Source organism: Oncorhynchus keta, chromosome 35, assembly GCF_023373465.1.
Source record: "Oncorhynchus keta strain PuntledgeMale-10-30-2019 chromosome 35, Oket_V2, whole genome shotgun sequence".
NCBI lineage: Eukaryota > Metazoa > Chordata > Actinopteri > Salmoniformes > Salmonidae > Oncorhynchus > Oncorhynchus keta.
Genome location: NC_068455.1, coordinates 26863609 through 26882323, shown reverse-complemented (window position 1 = coordinate 26882323; position 18715 = coordinate 26863609). Strand labels below are relative to the sequence as shown.

At 40.5% G+C, this 18715-nt stretch overlaps 1 protein-coding gene across 3 annotated transcripts; it reads right to left on the bottom strand.

Annotated features, from left to right (window-relative positions):
* Window positions 1-1206: 1206 nt before the first annotated feature.
* On the bottom strand, window positions 1207-17382 carry LOC118368210 (exocyst complex component 3-like protein 4). 3 transcript variants are annotated; one of them, XM_035752097.2, is made up of 15 exons: window positions 16946-17382; window positions 15840-15963; window positions 15377-15748; window positions 14727-14849; window positions 14333-14548; window positions 13521-14154; window positions 12778-12895; window positions 12491-12619; window positions 12233-12333; window positions 11991-12089; window positions 5667-5790; window positions 5259-5381; window positions 3225-3377; window positions 2856-2977; window positions 1207-2169 (listed from the first exon to the last, which is right to left on the bottom strand). In XM_035752097.2, the coding sequence occupies exons 3-15, from the start codon at window positions 15699-15701 to the stop codon at window positions 1941-1943; spliced, it is 2496 nt and encodes an 831-aa protein (XP_035607990.1). In that variant the 5' UTR covers window positions 15702-15748; window positions 15840-15963; window positions 16946-17382; the 3' UTR covers window positions 1207-1940. The 3 variants fall into 3 exon arrangements, with proteins under 3 accessions (XP_035607990.1, XP_035607989.1, XP_035607991.1); XM_035752096.2 differs by lacking the exon at window positions 15840-15963; XM_035752098.2 differs by lacking the exon at window positions 15840-15963 and having other exon boundaries at window positions 15377-15743.
* Window positions 17383-18715: the final 1333 nt, after the last annotated feature.

The following is an 18715-nucleotide window of genomic DNA, read 5'->3' as shown; positions in this document are numbered from 1 at the left end:
GCAAAAATTGCTGAAGTTGGAGACTTTTATCTCCCTCACCAACTTCAAACATCAGCTATCTGAGCAGCTAACCGATTGCTGCAGCTGTACATAATATATTGGTAAATAGCCCACCCATTTTCACCTACCTCATCCCCACAGTTTTTATTTATTTACTTTTCTGCTCTTTTGCACACCAATATCTCTACCTGTACATGATCATCTGATCATTTATCACTCCAGTGTTAATCTGCAATATTGTAATTATTCGCCTACCTCCTCATGCCTTTTGCACACATTGTATATAGACTCCCCTTTTTTTCTACTGTGTTATTGACTTGTTAATTGTTTACTCCATGTGTAACTCTGTGTTGTTGTCTGTTCACACTGCTATGCTTTATCTTGGCCAGGTCGCAGTTGCAAATGAGAACTTGTTCTCAACTAGCCTACCTGGTTAAATAAAGGTGAAATAAAATAAAATAAAAAATTGTGTTCGATGTCTGTAGCTTATGCCTGCTCATACCACAACAAAAATGTTCACAACATTTACATCAACAAACCACTTGCCCAATAGATGCCATAGAGTTGAACCCGGGATTCATCCATGGGTTTCCGAGAGGCACAGCAGTCTGAAGCACTGCATTTCAGTGCAAGAGGCGTCACTACAGTCCCTGGTTTGAATCCAGGCAGTATCACATCCGGCCGTGATTGGGAGTCCCATAGGGCGACACACAATTGGCCCAGCGTCATCCGGGTTTGCCTGGGATAGGCGTCATTGTAAATAAGAATTTGTTATTTAGTGACTTGCCTAATTAAATAAAACACTTCAAAATCAATGAAGAGCACACTTCTCCAGCGTGCCAGTGGCCATTGAAGGTGAGCGTTTGCCCACTGAAGTTGTTTACGATACTGAACTGCAGTCAGGTCAAGACTCTGGTGAGGATGACGACATTGGAGGTGGCTTATGGTAGAGAAATTAACATTACATTCTCTGGCAACAGCTCTGGTGGACATTCCTGCAGTAACATGCCAATAGTGCGCTCCCTTAAAACTTGAGACTTCAGTGGCGTTGTGTGACAAAACTGCACATCTTAGAGAGGCCTTTTATTGTCACAAGGTGCTGTGTGATGATTATGCTGTTTAATCAGCTTCTTGATATGCCACACCTATCAGGTGGATGGATTATCTTGGCAAAGGAGAAATGCTCACTAACTGTAAGGACAGACACTGGAGACGAGACATTTAATGAAAACACAGACATGAAACAGAACACGGACAGCGTCTGGACAGGGGAAACGTAAACGACAATAATGCTGACACGGGGAACGAACTGAAGAACAGACAGATATAGATGGGGCAATCAACAAGGTGAAGGAGTCCTGTCAAAGTGTCCAAAAATTATTAGAGGGGAACAAAAACTCTCACTTCCCTAACAACGGGAGAAACTTGTATTCGTTTGTGGTTTAATGACATTATCAGATGTGATATTTTGAAACCTTGTTCTGACCACAAAACAACAGGACCGTGGACTGTGGGACTTTCTAAGGGAGTCTTTTCCATGTTGACAAGTAATATGCAGCGACACATTTGAATAGCTTGAAAATAGGTAAATCAATGTTAAGGTTCATTCAACACTGAACATACAGTTTGAGCCCTACCATGGAGTTCATTTAGCATCAGCTTTCTTTTGCAACAACAGTGGGCTAAAGTGACAATATATATATATTTTTAAAAAAGAAGGCTTAATCAATGAGGTGTCTTAAATAACCTCTGACTGCATGAACAAGATTTACCAGGTAAAGGTCCATTCACATTTAAATAATCATTAGACTGTTTGCTTTTTGCATAGTGATCATACTGGTAATCATACAGTATGTCCTTTATAAGCCTCCTCAGGCCTTCTCAGACAGCTTGGTTAGGTTACCATCTCTGTGGTAGGCTTCTGTATCTAGGCCTGTAGATTAGCTGTCTGGGAGAAGAGAGGAGAGGCAGGAGAAAGGCATATTAGCCAGACAGTTTGTATTGGCGATGGTGACCTGCATATCAATGAAGAGGCCTCTTTTTTTATCTCCAGTGTTCCCTGCAGTTCCTAGTTTCTTCTTCAGCTCAGTGAGACACTGCAGGATTACCCGCTTCTCCCTGCCCCGCACCAAGCCCCTGAAGTACAGCACGGCCGATAGGTGCTTCTTACTGCAGACAGAGGGGAGAAAGGGTACAGAACTCTTGGAGAATCAGCAGGAGAAATGAACCGTCAAATGTTTTGTGAAATTAATTGGTCTAAAATTACATAATCTCAACACCCAAAACCAAATCAGATAGCTACTCAATTTTGTTAATGGGGCTGTCATGACAAATAATAATATATATATATATTTTTTAAGATATTTTTTTTTTAATAAATAAAATAATAATAATCTGTCAATCTTGATTTGGAGAAGTTAACTAGAGTTCAAATAAAAAATCAAATTAAATGGTTCACAAAAACCCAGACCAGGGAAATTGCCTGGGAAAGAACAGCACTTAAAGCCCTATTCCGAGAAACCAGGCGCAAGTGTTCACACCTCATCGGGGGTCTCGCACCTCTGTCTCTATCTCTCCCGGCTGGTCCTACCCCTCCTACATCCTGCTGTTGAGAATCAACACGGCTCTCTATCATATTTGGAGCAGCACTATCTGGCTCTCAATCTGTCAGTGCCTAGTCAACACCCTTCCCCTGTCTGATGAACACTGCTGTCTTCATCTTCCACTGCTGTTCTTCTCAGTGCCATAACAGTCAGAGTAGAATTCATATGATGTGTTTTTACTCTGATTATATTTTGTAAAAAAATCACAAATCAACAGTTACAAAATGTGTCCACAGGAAGATGCAGGATTACCTGATGTCTGGGTAGTCCGCTACTAAATGTTTCAGGTGGTTCTTGATGTCTCTCTTGTTCTTTTCCCCAATTATGTTACTCAGGTGGTCTCCTACTGGGTGGAGCCAGTCATGGGTTGTCTTCTACAAGAGGAAATTATTATGAGTGTGTCTACTAGTCATGAATGGTAATAACACATGTCATTTGTTTATGACAGCACTGCATTTTCAAAGTAGCATTCCTCAAAGCACAAAGGCATAGCGCTGAGCCAAATTTACATACTGTAGTATTTACAATTTTAGACAATGTTGAATGAACATGAAAAGTACAATTTGTGTGGATGTAAATTGGCCAAAATTCAGTTTGTAGTTCAGGATTAAGAAGTGTTACCATTTCCTCAAACAAATCATTGAGTTCATCCCACTGCACTCTCATCTTGGTGGCTGCTTTGTAATGCTTCCTGTTCTTACAGGAGTAGTTGTTTTTCATCAGCTGGGAGACATACTCTTTCACCACATAGTAGTGCAAGCTGCTCACAAACATCTGATGCAGAGGAACACAGGTCAGGCACAGTGGAGGCCAGAGAAAGGGATTACAAATAGACATGAAAGTCTTCTGTTTATTCTTTCGCTTTCAAGTGACTGCCATGACTAATCATCTGAGTGACACCCATCCTCCCTCTCTTTTCCTGCCATTTACTCCTATTGCCACATCAACTCAAATAATGTTCCATTCTATGTATGATCAAGCTCCAGTATGGTAAGGCCAGCAAATTATCGGGTCTTTTCCAGTAACTCCAACTTCCTATGGATCATCAGGGGCATGATTTCCTTCGCTTCCTTGAGTGTACAGTACCGGTCAAATGTTTGGACACATCCTACTCATTCAAGGGTTTTTCTTTATTTTTTACTATTTTCTACATTGTAGAATAATATCGAAGACATCAAAACTATGAAATAACACATATGGAATCATTTAGTAATAAAAAAAGTGTTAAACAAATCAAAATATATTTTATATTTGAGATTCTTCAAAGTAGCTACCCTTTGCCTTGATGACAGCATTGCACACTCTTGGCATTCTCTCAACCAGCTTCACCTGCAATGCTTTTCCAACCGTCTTGAAGGAGTTTTCACATATGCTGAGCATTTATTGGCTGTTTATCCTTCACTCTGCGGTCCAACTCATCCCAAACCAACTCAATTGGGTTGAGGTCGGGTGAATGTTGAGGCCAGGTCATCTGATGCAGGACTCCATCACTCTCCTTCTTGGTCAAATAGCCCTTACACAGGAAGTGTGTTGGGTCATTGTCCTGTTGAAAAACAAATGATAGTCCCACAAAGCACAAACCAGATGGGATGGTGTATCGCTGCAGTATGCTGTGATGGCCATGCTGGTTAAGTGTGCCTTGAATTCTAAATAAATCACAGACAGTGTCACCAGCAAAGCACTGCCACACCATCCCACCTCCTCCATGCTTAACGGTGGGAACCACACATGTGGAGATCATCCGTTCACCTACTCTGATTCCTACCAAGACGCGGCGGTTGGAACCAAAAATCTCAAATTTGAACTCATCAGAACAAAGGACAGATTTCCACCGGTCTAATGTCCATTGCTCGTGTTTCTTGGCCCAAGCAAGTCTCTTCTTATTGGTGTCCTTTAGTAGTGGTTTCTTTGCAGCAATTTGACCATGAAGGCCTGATTCATGCAGTCTCCGCTTAACAGTTGATGTTGAGATGTGTCTGCTACTTAAACTCTGTGAAACATTTATTTGGGCTGCAATTTCTGAGGCTGGTAACTCTAATGAACTTATCCTCTGCAGCAGAGGTAACTCTGGGTCTTTTGCGACTGCACTTGAAGAAACTTTCAACGTTCTTGAAATTGTCAGGTATTGATTGACCTTCATGTCTTAAAGTAATGATGAACTATCATTTCTCTTTGCTTATTTGAGCTGTTCTTGTCACAATATGGACTTGGTCTTTTACCAAATAGGGCTATCTTCTGTATACCACCCTTACTTTGTTACAACACAGCTGATTGGCTCAAACGCATTAAGAAGGAAAGAAATTCCACAAATTAACTTTTAACAAGGCACACCTGTAAATTGAACTGCATTCCAGGTGACTACCTCATGAAGCTGTTTTGAGAGAATGCCAAGAGTGTGCAAAACTATTATCAAGGCAATGGCTGGCTACTTTGAAGAGTCTCAAATATAACATATATTTTTATTTGTTTAACACTTTTTTGGTTGCTACATGATTCCATGTGTTATTTCATAGTTTTGATGTCTTCACTATTCTACAACGTAGAAAATAGGGAAAACAAGAAAAACCTTTGAATGAGTAGGTCTTCTAAAACTTTTGACTGGTATAGTATATCCTGCATTTAAAACAATATGAACAGCACTTACCCATTACTTACCTGTACATATGGATGTCTCATTTGTGAACAGCGCTGGGACAGCTTCTCTGTCCTGCTCAACAGCTGTTGGAAGTCCTCATCTGTGGAGAGCCACTTCCTCGTCATCATTCTCCTGAGGTAAGGCTGGAAAAAGCAACAGACACATATTAACCCATCTATTCACTAACTAATTTGTTCATTCATTAATTTATTTGTTTGTTCACCCATCCATAACATTGACAGCAGGAGCGATTGAGAAAGCCTTTACAGAAATGTGTGCAAAGAAATCAGTAGGCAACCAAACTAAGTAACTTCCAGGTCACCCGAGACAAGTATGAAATATGTCACCTTAACACACTGCTCAACATAGGGGCATTTGTAGAATGAGGACAAGACCAAAGGTCAATCAAACTTCTCCCCCTCACGTACCCTGACATCATTCTTAAACTGGTCCTCCAGGCCCTGGACCAGTCTATGGACCAAGCCATCCACCTCTCTGCTGAGATGGTCCACCTGTGTCGGGCAGCACTCCCTATAACCTTCCATGTGCTCCCTGGAGGAAGAGAAGAGGGAAATAAAACAGGTCTGAGGTTAGGTCAGGTTATCATGCATACACACCTATGTGACAGAGTTTCTAAACCCAGAGGCACCACATTGTGAGACTTCCCGAACGATTGCGAAACAGACCACGGGAAGGGTTTCAACAGGGGTTGTAAGCAATGTTCACTTCATTTTTGGGGGGCACTGAGCAAATTGAATCTCTGCTGAGTGCAAACTTGAAGATTCTGTGCAAATTCCAGTGTGCGTTTACTGTGAACTCCGAGGCTGTACCCGCTTTAAATTACAGTTTCAGACAGTAGTCAATTGGCCTACTGTGGATGATCATAATGTAGGCCTACAAGAGTGGCCTACCATCAAAAGCAATGGAGTAAATGCATCCCATAACATGGAAATAGCTGTTCTATCATTCAGCCTACAGTAGCAGCCAATGTGTGGTGTTCAATGTAGGCTTACATTCCATGAGACTTTTGAAATAAACATGCAGGGCTTGACATTAACCTGTTCATCCACTTGTCCTTTGGAAAATTAGGTGATGTTTGATGCTAGAATCCACTTTACAAAATAAAATGCATTATTTTTACCATACCATTATTACAGAGAATCAGACAAATTATGCTACCCTCTGCCTAATGGCTACTTAGCTTATTGAAGCCTGTCTCAAAGTACATCTTGACCTGACTCGCTTTTCAAAGATGTCTAGAAATGTAAACGTTTTGTGCTCTTGTTAGAAGCAATCACTCCCCCATTGCTGACTACAAATGATCTATAACTGGGCTAATAACTCACTAACTAGCAAAGAATATGTACAAATGTGCACACGTGGCTACATACTAATATTGCGTTGATTCAATCACAATTCCCACAGAAAAAGGGAAACGTTGATTGTGTAAACTAAGGGGGAAATTCTAGAAAGTTGAGTAAAGTTCAATCTCGAGCTTCTCTGCACAGGCTGATATTTCTTCTTGCGAGGTAGTCCCGGGGGAGCTGCGCGCCTGAGCACGTGCGCAGTTTAGATGGAACATTGGTTGTAAGAATGTTAACAATTTCTGATGTTTTGCTTGTGTAACTACAGTTGAATTCGGAAGTTTACATACACCTTAGCTAAATACATTTAAACTCAGATATTCACAATTCCTGACATTTAATCCTAGTAATAATTCCCTGTCAATTAGGATCACCACTTTATTTTAAGAATGGGAAATGTCAGAATAATAGTAGAGAGAATGATTTATTTCAGCTTGTATTTCTTTCATCACATTCCCAGTGGGTCAGAAGTTTACATACACTCAATTAGTATTTGGTAGCATTGCCTTTAAATGGTTTAACTTGGGTCAAACGTTGCGGGTAGCCTTCCACAACCTTCCCACAATAAGTTGGGTGAATTTTGGCCCATTCCTCCTGACAGAGCTGGTGTAACTGAGTCAGGTTTGTAGGCCTCCTTGCTCGCACATGCTATTTCAGTTCTGCCCAACACTTTTCTATAGGTTGAGGTCAGGGCTTTGTGATGGCCACTCCAATACCTTGACTTTGTTGTCCTTAAGCCATTTTGCCACAACTTTGGAAGTATTCTTGGGGTCATTGTCCATTTAGAAGACCCATTTGTGGCCAAGCTTTAACTTCCTGACTGATGTCTTGAGATGTTGCTTCAATATATCCACATCATTTTTTCACCTCATGATGCCATCTATTTTGTGAAGTGCACCAGGCCCTCCTGCAGAAAAGCACCCCCACAACATGATGCTGCCAACCCCGTGCTTCACTGTTGTGATGGTGTTCTTTGGCTTGCAAGCATCCCACTTTTTCCTCCAAACATAACGATGGTCATTATTGCCAAACAGTTCTACTCTTGTTTCATCAGACAAGAGGACATTTCTCCAAAAAGTACGATCTTTGTCCCCATGTGCAGTTGCAAACTGTAGTCTGGCTTTTTTTATGGCGGTTTTGGAGCAGTGTCTTCTTCCTTGCTGAGCGGCCTTTCAGGTTATGTCGATATAGAACTCGTTTTACTGTGGATATAGATACTTTTGTACCGGTTTTCTCCAGCATTTTCACAAGGTCTTTGCTGTTGTTCTGGGATTGATTTGCACTTTTCGCACCAAAGTACGTTCATTTCTCGGAGACAGAACACGTCTCATTCCTGAGCGGTAATGACGGCTGCGTGGTCCCATGGTGTTTATACTTGCGTACTATTGTTTGTACAGATGAACGTGGTAGCTTCAGGCATTTGGAAATTGCTCCCAAGGATGAACTAGACTTGTGGAGGTCTTGGCTGATTTCTTTTGATTTTCCCATGATGTCAAGCAAAGAGGCACTTAGTTTGAAGTTAGGCTTTGAAATACATCCAAAGGTACACCTCCAATTGACTCAAATGATGTCAATTAGCCTATCAGAAGCTTCTAAAGCCATGACATAATTTTCTGGAATTTTCCAAGCTGTTTAAAGGCACAGTCAACTTAGTGTATGAAAACTTCTGACCCACTGAAATTGTGATACAATGAAATATAGGTGAAATAATCTGTCTGTAAACAATTGTTGGAAAAATTACTTGTCATGCACAAAGTAGATGTCCCAACCGACTTGCCAAACTATAGTTTGTTAACAAGAAATTTGTGGAGTGGTTGAAAAACAAGTTTTAATGACTCCAACCTAAGTGTTTGTAAAATTCTGACTTCAACTGTATGTGATTTTTTTTAAGGACAAACAATAAGGAAATAAGGACAAACAGTATAAAGTTATATCTGACCATCATTATTTTGAGTCTCCTGTCTCGTTGAATATGAATACCTAAATCTGCAGGAGCGATTTTTTTTTACTGACAGAGACATGCTGTTGCTTGTTTCAGTGAAATTACAAGCTCTTTGAATATGGAGAGAGGGGGACATTCTATTTTTAGAGCTTGAACTACTCAGGCAATTCTCTTACACTAGCACAGTTTCCCGGAAACCATGTGGTGTTTCTCTCTTTAGACAAGCACTGCTATACTCCATAGATGCCTGTTGACTGGAAACAGCTTCCCAGCTAGCACATTTGGTTCCTTGGAAGTTGTGGGAACGTACGTTTTTGGTTTCCCATTGGTTCTGGGAACGAAGCCAAGCATTTCTTGACCAGTAAAACTGAAGATTTCTTTTTTATGAGAATGTAATGTACATTTTTTGTTGCAGGGTGGTTTTGAGAACATTTTTACTATGGTTCCCTGAATGTTTTTCTGGGAGATTTAATTTTTTTTTTTAGTTATTTAGAGTTTTTTTAACAACTTCCTTAACTTTTATTGAATTTTTCAATAAGACATTTAAGAACACTGCTAGCTTCATTTGGGTTAACTGTTTTGAACTCCGAGCACATATAGGACCCATGGAAATACATTTTCTTAGGCATTAATCATGCAAACACATTTATTTTCATTGTGGGACAGTGTCATTGATCTTCTGTTCTCTATCCATTGAATTAGTCTAGTGCACCAACAGGATGGAGCTACCAAGCTTTGTTTTGTTTTTTAACTCATACAAATCTGTTCATTTGAATCTATTCAAACAGATCCCATATCAAAGGAAACAAGTACTTATTAAGATCAGACATGGCCAATTAGTCGGCGCGGCCAAGACACTTGAACACACTTAACAAGATAAAGGATAGAGAGTTTTGTTGACGCTGAGAACGGATATGTATATGTTTTTCAATTGTTTTACAATAACATTTACTACTGTTAATGTTTTGTGGGTTTTTTTATAGACTGTTTTCTTAAATGTTACTTTAAATAGAACCATGAGGAAACCTGGTGGAAACATTATGCTGAAGTATTGAAATTCCCACAGGAGAACATTGTTTCTTAACGTTCTCTGAACTATTTGAGAGCATTCCCAATGTCAAACCAGTTGGAGAATGTTCCGAAAACATTACCAAAATGTTTATTAAATAAAATAATGTTTGGATGTTTCTGTCAAAGTAATGAAATAGCAGGTAAATAATGTTATTTTGCCAAGTTTCTTAAATGTGCTGAGAAGTTTCCAAAGCCAAGCAACTATCCCGTACCATTTCCAGAACATTGTGGGAAGTTGTATATAAAATCAAATCTAATTTTATTGGTCACATACACATGTTTAGCAGATTTTATTGCGGGTGTATCGAAATAATTAGGTTTCTAGCTCCAACAGTGCAGTAGTATTAAACAAGTAATATCTAACAATTTCACAACAATACACACAAATCTAAAGGAATGGAATTAAAAATATATAAATATTTGGACGAGCAATGTTGGAGCAGCATAGACTAAAATACAGTAGAATAGAATACAGTGTGGCAAAAAAGTATTTAGTCAGCCACCAATTGTGCAAGTTCTCCCACTTAAAAAGATGAGAGAGGCCTGTAATTTTCATCACAGGTACACTTCAACTATGACAGACAAAATGAGGAAAAAAAATCCAGAAAAATCACATTGTACGATTTTTTATGAATTTATTTGCAAATTATGGTGGAAAATAAGCATCGTCTGTGGATCTATTGGGGTGGTAAGCAAATTGAAGTAAGTCTAGGTTGTCAGGTAATGTAGTGATGATATGATCCTTGACTAGTCTCTCAAAGCACTTCATGATGACAGAAGTGAGTGCTACAGGGTGATGGTCATTTAGTTCAGTTACTTTCTCTTTCTTGGGTACAGGAACAATGGTGGCCATCTTGAAGCATGTGGGGACAGCAGACTGGGATAGGGAGAGATTGAATGTCCGTAAACACTCCAGCCAACTGGTCTGCGCATGCTCTGAGGATGCGGCTAGGGATGCCGTCTGGGCAGTCAGCCTTGTTAGGGTTAACATACTTAAATGTCTTACTCACGTCGGCCACAGAGAAGGAGAGTCCACAGTCCTAGGTAGCTGGTCGCGTCAGTGGCACCGTGTCATCCTCAAAGCGAGCGAAAAAGGTGTTTAGCTTATCCGGAAGCAAAACGTCGGTATCAGCGACATGGCTGGTTTTCCCTCTGTAGTCCGTGATTGTTTGTAGATCCTGCCACATACGTCTCGTGTCTGAGCCTTTGAATTGAGACTTCACTTTGTCTCTGTACTGATGTTTTGCCTGTTTGATTGTCTTACGGAGGGAATAACTACACTGTTTGTATTCAGCTATATTCCCAGTCACCTTGCCATGGTTAAATGCGGTGGTTTACGTAAATGTATTTATTTTATTTAACCTTTATTTAACTAGGCAAGACACTTAAGAACAAATTCGTATTTACAATGACGGCCTACACTGGCCAAACCCGGACGATGCTGGGCCAATTGTGCGCCGCCCTATGGGACTCCCAATCATGGCTGGTTGTGATACAGCCTGGATTCGAACCAGGGTGTGCGAATGCTACCATCTATCCATGGTTTCTGGTTTGGGTAGGTTTTAATAGTCACAGTAGGTAGAACATCTCCTATACATTTCCTGATAAACTCAGTTACCGTATCCGTTTATTCATCAATATTATTCTCAGAGGCTACCCGGAACATATCCCAGTCCGCGTAATCAAAACAGTCTTGAAGCATGGAAACACATGGTTCTGAGAATGTTATGTGCTAGCTGGGTTTGGGCTTCAATAGTTTCACTGTAATTTATACAGTAATATGATATAGTGTGTCACTGTGCCTGCATGTTAGTGTGTTTGCGTATGTTTGTAAGATAGATAAGATGCATATTTAATCATAATTCAACATTTATTGGTGTGTGTTTTTTAAATGTTTATCTTGAACAGAATCTTGCAGGCTGGCTAAATGATCTAGTATGGGTTCCAGGAAATGCATGTGAAATAAATAGTAATTTCCTAGTCCCAGTTTTCCATCCCACTACTGTTAAATATGGTGCAAATTCAAATCAGACTGAGTGAAGTTAAGCATTTAGGTCAAAGTTTGACATTATGCCACTAAAATACGGTTGCTCAAGTCCAAACAAAAAAGTGCATCAAATTACTGAGATACAATAATTAGTTTAATGCTGAGACTTTGTCTTTTGAGCCAAGACTTCTGTTCTCAGGTCAATCTTTTAGACTGCGGCCTTATTTATTCACACCATCCTTTGGTAAATGTACCCTAAAGTGTCTGAAAAGCTGAACTGACTGTCTATCAACTGTTGTCTAGGACATTCCCGTCTACAGTGTGTTGAGGGCAGAGGAAAGGGGGAGGGTTGTTGAACAGGTGTAGTGAAGAGAGGAATCTGACTTACTTAAGAGCTTTAAAGCTGTTGATGTAGGTTATCTGATAGTCAGCCCAAAGTGAAGGGTTTTCCATACTGTTACAGCAGTACCTAAATTCATTCTCAAATCTATGGACATGTAGAGAGAGTGAAGGAGAGATAATGTCATGGAGTTATTAACAAGCAAAGGACAAGGTCCAGTTTTATGTTCCAGTGAATAATGGTTAGGATAGAGATAGATAGAGCAGACTCTGGACTGTTGCAGAACATACTGCTTGGGAAACTGCTGTAACTCTTCTAGGCAGGAACAGACTACTCCCATCTCCAGGTCTGCATCAATCCTCTTGGAGTTTACAGCATTGCTCTTAACTTTCTACACAGAGAACAACACCAGTTTCAAGTCCAGATTTACAGATTTATAGTAGCCTTAGTAGCCTGCCGCTATAATTCAAATGTAACTAAGTAGGCAATGTTGCCCTCTAATGGTGATATGATGCAATTGCATTTATAAAATCATGACAAAACAATACCGTCCAGATATCCATGTGTATGTCAGAGTTAAAGAAGTGTTCATCATCAGTCGCTGGTGCCTGTTTCTTTATCCACATGTCCTCATTTTCAAGCTCTAATATTTTATCCAGTGAAGCTCTCATTTCCTCCTGGAAAAGACATGGAAAGCAAAAGAATAAAGGCTAAAGGACTAGAAGAGTTTAAAAAAAACATTATTTTATTCTCATCAGTGTGGTACCTGCATTCAACCTGAATTCTTCCTAAATATCTATCCATCTGTCTCTTAGTGGAGTGTTCAATCCCTCACCTTCGCCCGCATGCAGTATTTCCCCTTGAGCTGGTCCAGGAAACCCTCCTCCAGGGAGAGGCCTATGTTCTCAGCTTCCATCTCTGGTCTCAATGAAGGACTACTCATTATCTTCTCACTGTTCAACAGGGATGGTGTCTCTCAGATACAATACTATTATCTTCTCACTGTTCAACAGGGATGGTGTCTCTCAGATACAATACTATTATCTTCTCACTGTTCAACAGGGATGTTGTCTCTCAGATACAATACTACTCATCATCTTGAGTCAAGAAGTGTGTGTGTGTGTATATATATACAGTGCCTTGCGAAAGTATTCGGCCCCCTTGAACTTTGCGACCTTTTGCCACATTTCAGGCTTCAAAGATATTTTTCAGTTTTTGATTTGTTAAAAAAGTTTGAAATATCCAATAAATGTCGTTCCACTTCATGATTGTGTCCCACTTGTTGTTGATTCTTCACAAAAAAATACAGTTTTATATCTTTATGTTTGAAGCCTGAAATGTGGCAAAAGGTCGCAAAGTTCAAGGGGCCCGAATACTTTCGCAAGGCACTGTATATATATATATACACACATATATATATACACACACACACACACACACACACACACACACACACACACACACACACACACACACACACACACACACACACACACACACACACACACACACACATATATACACACACACACACACACACACTTCTTACTCAAGACAATGACTTTAAGTCTTCCTCACCTCTCATAGTGATTGATGATCCAGTCCAGCAGGGTGTAGTAGTCCTTCAGATCTGTCACCTGCTGCTGAAGCCTCTTCAGGTGCTGGCTGACAGCACCATGGTAACAGCTCACATAGGTGCTGAACACATCGAAGCTGGGTGGGTAAGAGCCTTGCAGCTCTCCCTTCACCTTCTTCAAGTCCTCCACGATGGCCTTGCCCAGCATACCCAGGTGGATAGCCAGCCAGGAGGCATTCTGCTCGGGCCTGTCCAAGTGAACACTCTTCAGCGTGGCCTGTACACCCTCGCTCACAGCCTCTCTCCAGGCCCCCCGCCAACCCCCAGGCCCAACCACGCCCCCGACCCCAGGCTCTGCCTCCCTCTTCTCCTCCTCCTGGATGACATGGGCCACATGCACCAAGAGATCCTTGTTGCGAGAGGGAAAGGAGTTGGAGTCCCGCACTATTTCCTTCACCTTGTCTAGCAGGGCATTGTAAAGGAGCCTCAGGTCCTTCTCCTTCTTGGCCAGCTCCATAGTGGAGGCCTCCTCCGTGCACTCCTCCCTCTCCCGCTGAAACTCCTGGCACAGGGAGAGGAGGTTCAGATAGGCCTCCTCCAGCACCTCCATCCCAATCAGCTTATTGATCTGCATCACTGCAGTGTAAGGGCAAACAGAGTAAAGGCCTTAATGCATAGAAGCTTATGCTGTTATACCTAATACACACATACTGCACAGACACAGACACAACCATAGTGATTTACATCAAAAGTAATATATTTTGTGATCTCTACTGCTAAAAAAAATTAAAATGGACAAGAGGATGAAACTCACCTGAGAGGGGTGTGAGGGGTATCTCTGGGAGTATGTATGACTCTTTTATCTCTACCCTCTCCTTCTCCCTCTCTCTCTTCTCATCCACAGTGATCTCAGTGACAGGCTGGAGCTGCTCTTGTTTGAGGGCCTTGTCTTTCTTATTTCCCACAAGTCGCAAACTCCGTCGGATGGAAGCCCCCTTCTTTAGAAGAGAGTCCCCAATTGCAGATGGGTCTATAGATGGACAATACAGATTACAGATTACGAAGACCTTACAAAGACTCAGAATATCCCAACGAGCTCTCTAGAATTCTCTCAGTAAATTATATGTATTTGTGTTTGTCTTTGAACAGTATTTATTGTCAACCATTGATTGAACAAGCTCTGGTTGGTTGGGTAAACAGTGGTGTACCTGAGCGTGTTCTGGTGTGCTTTTTCTGGAGTGAATCTTCTGCACTCTCTCCTCCCTCCTTCCTCTGGAAGGACCCACCTAGACCCTTCAGGGGAGAGGCCATAGGAGACCCAGCACTCAAACCTGAGCAAGATAAAGTTGCTGATCTCTATGACATTGAATAATGCTAGTAATTAAACTACTTTACTGTGTAATAGTTGGTGTGCTGACCGTACACACACAATCACATGGACAGTCGCACAGCCACACAAACGCATACGCACACACAGAATAAGTCAGACAACCTTGACAACTAGTTAAGCAGCATCTGTCAGATTCGTCATAAAAACAATCTGTGTTATTGTACAAAGGTTAATTATGTTAGTGTATATCCTGCTTGGTTGGCAGCTGTTTCCGAGTTTAGTATAAACTTCATTAAGATAGGAATGTCAGTAATTGAGTAATGATGACAGCCCCCTGCTCAGACTGGCTCATGTCCAGCTGAAATTCCCAATACAGTACATAAGAGAGTCCTTCCTGCCATTTCTACTGTCATTCTGTGTCTCCTGAGACGTACTCTTCCCATGACCTTGAGAAGCCATTTCTTGACTCAAGAGCATATTTCATAACTCACTTAATTAGACAGAGGGACAAATCTGAAGAAAACTTACATGGTGAGGGAGGGGGTGGCAGCTGATGGGTTGGAGAGGTCACTTCAGGGTCAATACTGTGTCCCCCCTGTTCTGAATTGGATTTGTCCTTTGACTCTTTGCTGTTTGAGGCCAGATGACTCCTCTCTCCAACCCGCTTGATGCTCTCCCTGAATTGCTTCATCATCCCCAGTTTCTTCTCCTTCACTGGGCTGTCAAGTTGTGTCTTCACGTTCCTCTCCATGGTGGATTTGAGGGAGGATCTGTCCCCCTCTAGACACTGAGCTTCATTCACCTCCATGTCCCCAGGTCCCCCAATCTCTGCCATCTGATCTCTGCTTAGCATCGAATGTCCCTTGTTTCAGGCAAGGAGTTGTCTGAAACCAACCTGACCTGGCAAAGTACATCAAGTTAAAAATAAGGGTAGCATTCCTATATGCATAAGAATCATATTATGGCTACATTGTGTATAACCTGTAATTACCATGAGTCACTGATAAGAATATATTTTCCACTTCTGACATGCAAGAGATGTACCTCTCTTACATGTGTAAGAGAGGTACAGATGTAGGATCTTAATTTGATCACCCTGTTGCAGGATAACTTTCCTGCAATGCAGAAAATATCAATATTTGAGTTTTAAAAGGTTTCTGAAGTTTGTATTTTCCACTTTGACATTTCAGACTTAATTTTTCCTTACGAAAATGATAATTTAATTATAATCCAGATAATAAATCACATTTCCTGTACCTGCAGGATTATTTTCCTGCTGTAGCAAACTGGTTAAAATTAAGTTCCTACATCTGTAACCTGAGAATCAAAACCTAAAAAACAACCCATACCCTGTGAGAGGGACTAGCTTTTGGGGCCAGTGGCTGATTGGTTTTGAAGGACTGAGTACAGACAACCAGGGTTGGATTACAGTTTGTTTACACTAAAATACCATTGTTATTGGTATGCACTGGTCCGAGGACCTATAACAGAAACAGGAAGGTACTGTCCAGAGGAAGAAGTATATGACAGACAGTGTGACAAAGAACAGTCAAATGAGGGCAAAGAACAGTCAAATGAGGCAGCAGGCAATGGTTAATTAGTAAAACACATGAAGGCCTACTCCCTCTCTATTGATGTCTTTAGACACGTGTAAATGTCTGTATAAAATGATTTTGTAATGGTAATCATTGAATATTTTCTCTACCACCTAATTGATTTGGCTTTTGAATATTCTTAACAAACTAATGAATAAAACAAACGTACATTTTCCCGAGAGAGCCTATTTGCAGTAACATGCTCAAATTGCCTGTATTTTAAAAAAGAGAAGTTAACTTTATCTATTGAACTATGTCTCTGCTTAGCCCCCCTATACATCACCATTTTTAGAGCAATACTTAGCACGCAGAGGCTAAACAGTTCAATTGCGTGACAAATGCACCATGATGCATGAAGCCCAGTCTGTAAAAAACAATCTGCCATAGCATAATCCTCTACTCTTATTTTAGACATATAGACAGACACATTTAGTTTACAAGAATATACCCTTTCACAATTCAAAAGACACCACAAGAGTTCAGGTAATATAGCCTCACTCACCTGAGCAACTCTACTGTCTGGAGCAGTGAGTGAGTAGCCTACCAGACCAGGGGTTTTCACATGGGTTTACACCTCGCCAGGTATCTAGAGAGCAGTCATGTGGTCACGAGACAACCTGCGCGAAGTTGGAAGTTGAGACGACTGCAAGAAACATGACAAATAAAATCCCCTTTAGGCCGCATGCCAAGCAGCATGAGCAAAAATCACCATGTGACTCAGAGACTCGAGCGGTTTATTGTTAGAAAATAAGTTAATCATTACACTGTATTTGTTGGTGTAAAATATTTGCTGTAGGCCTACGTCCATGGCAAATGAAATGACACCGATGGTGATAAACCGGACTGCACTATTTTCAGTCATAGTTTCGAGACATTTCAACGTCTACACTACGCAAAATAGGCGACAGGTCTTATCTCTAAATAGTAAAACAATGCTTAGAAAAGAGAACTAGCCAAGCAATATTCGCCTGTCAGTCCTGTTGCTTGTCACTGGAGGGCGACTGTAGACAATATTTAGACAACTTCCACAATGACCACATGTCAATTAGGCCTACTTGTACTGTAAACTGGAAATGACAGTATATATGGTATCACTTGTTGCTGACCTTAAGGCTCAGGGGTGATAACTATTTAGCTTACTTTAGGTGGAATTCTCCTAATTGTTCAACATCTATCTATGATTGGCCCTATAGCAGGGATCATCAACTACATTCAGCCCCGGGGTGATTAGTTCTTGAATGGATGGTCAGGGGTCCGGAACATAAAAAACAAAAAAATTGTAGGCTGTAAATTGAACGCAATAAGCCCAAACAGACATAATATTGCATCTTGCCTATGCTACTCTGTCATTGCTCATCCATATATTTATATGGATATATTCTTATTCCAGTCCTTTACTTAGATGTGTGTGTGTGTATAAGGTAGTTTTTGTGGAATTGTTAGATTACATGTTAGATATTGCTGCATTGTAGGATCTAGAAGCACAATCATTTCGCTACACTCGCAATAACATCTGCTAACCATGCGTATGTGACCAATATAATTTGATTTGATCTTTGACTAAAACATAATAATTTTAAACCTTGCATACATTTGTATACGTTGACATATTATTATATTATGCGTGGGAATACTTTGGAACAGATTTCCCAAATTAAAACCACATGGAGCTGATTTGCTGGTGTTTTTACAGTCTTTTATGTCCAACAATCAAAATAAAAGTGTTTTATTTATTTTTGCTCAGAAAACTTGTGGCCCATGAACCGCAAGTTGGGAACCCTGCCCTATATCCTTGGTATTTGCTCTGATAGGGTGAAGTGTATCCTATTATATGCCTTTAACACAACATGTAAATATAGCATGAATCTTTTACAAAAAAATATATATATATTTGGAGTATGTACGTAGAGCTCGAAGACAGGATTGTGTCGAGGCACAGATCTGGGGAAGGGTACCAAAACATTTCTAGAGCATTGAAGGTCCCCAAAAACACAGTGGCCTCCATTATTCTTAAATGAAATAAGTTTGGAACCACCAATACTCTTTTTAGAGCTAGCCGCCAAGAATAATCTGGGGAGAAGGGTGGAAAGTATTCAGACCCCAAGACTTTTCCACATTTTGCTACGTTACAGCCATATTCAATAATGATTCAATCGTTTTTTCTCTTCATCAATTTAACACATACTGACAAAGCAAAAACAGGTTTTTAGAAGTTTTTGTAAATATATTAACAATAAAAAAGGAAATATCACAATTACATAAGTATTCAGAC

Bases quoted from the DNA above. Each gene is read 5' to 3' on its own strand.
- LOC118368210 (XM_035752097.2), bottom strand. From the start codon at position 15,701: ATGCTAAGCAGAGATCAGATGGCAGAGATTGGGGGACCTGGGGACATG. The intron at 12,090-12,232 runs GTATGTTCTGCA...ACATGTCCATAG, and splicing joins TTACAGCAGTTTCCCAAGCA to ATTTGAGAATGAATTTAGGT. The intron at 5,382-5,666 runs GTACGTGAGGGG...TGCTTTTTCCAG, and splicing joins AGTTTAAGAATGATGTCAGG to CCTTACCTCAGGAGAATGAT.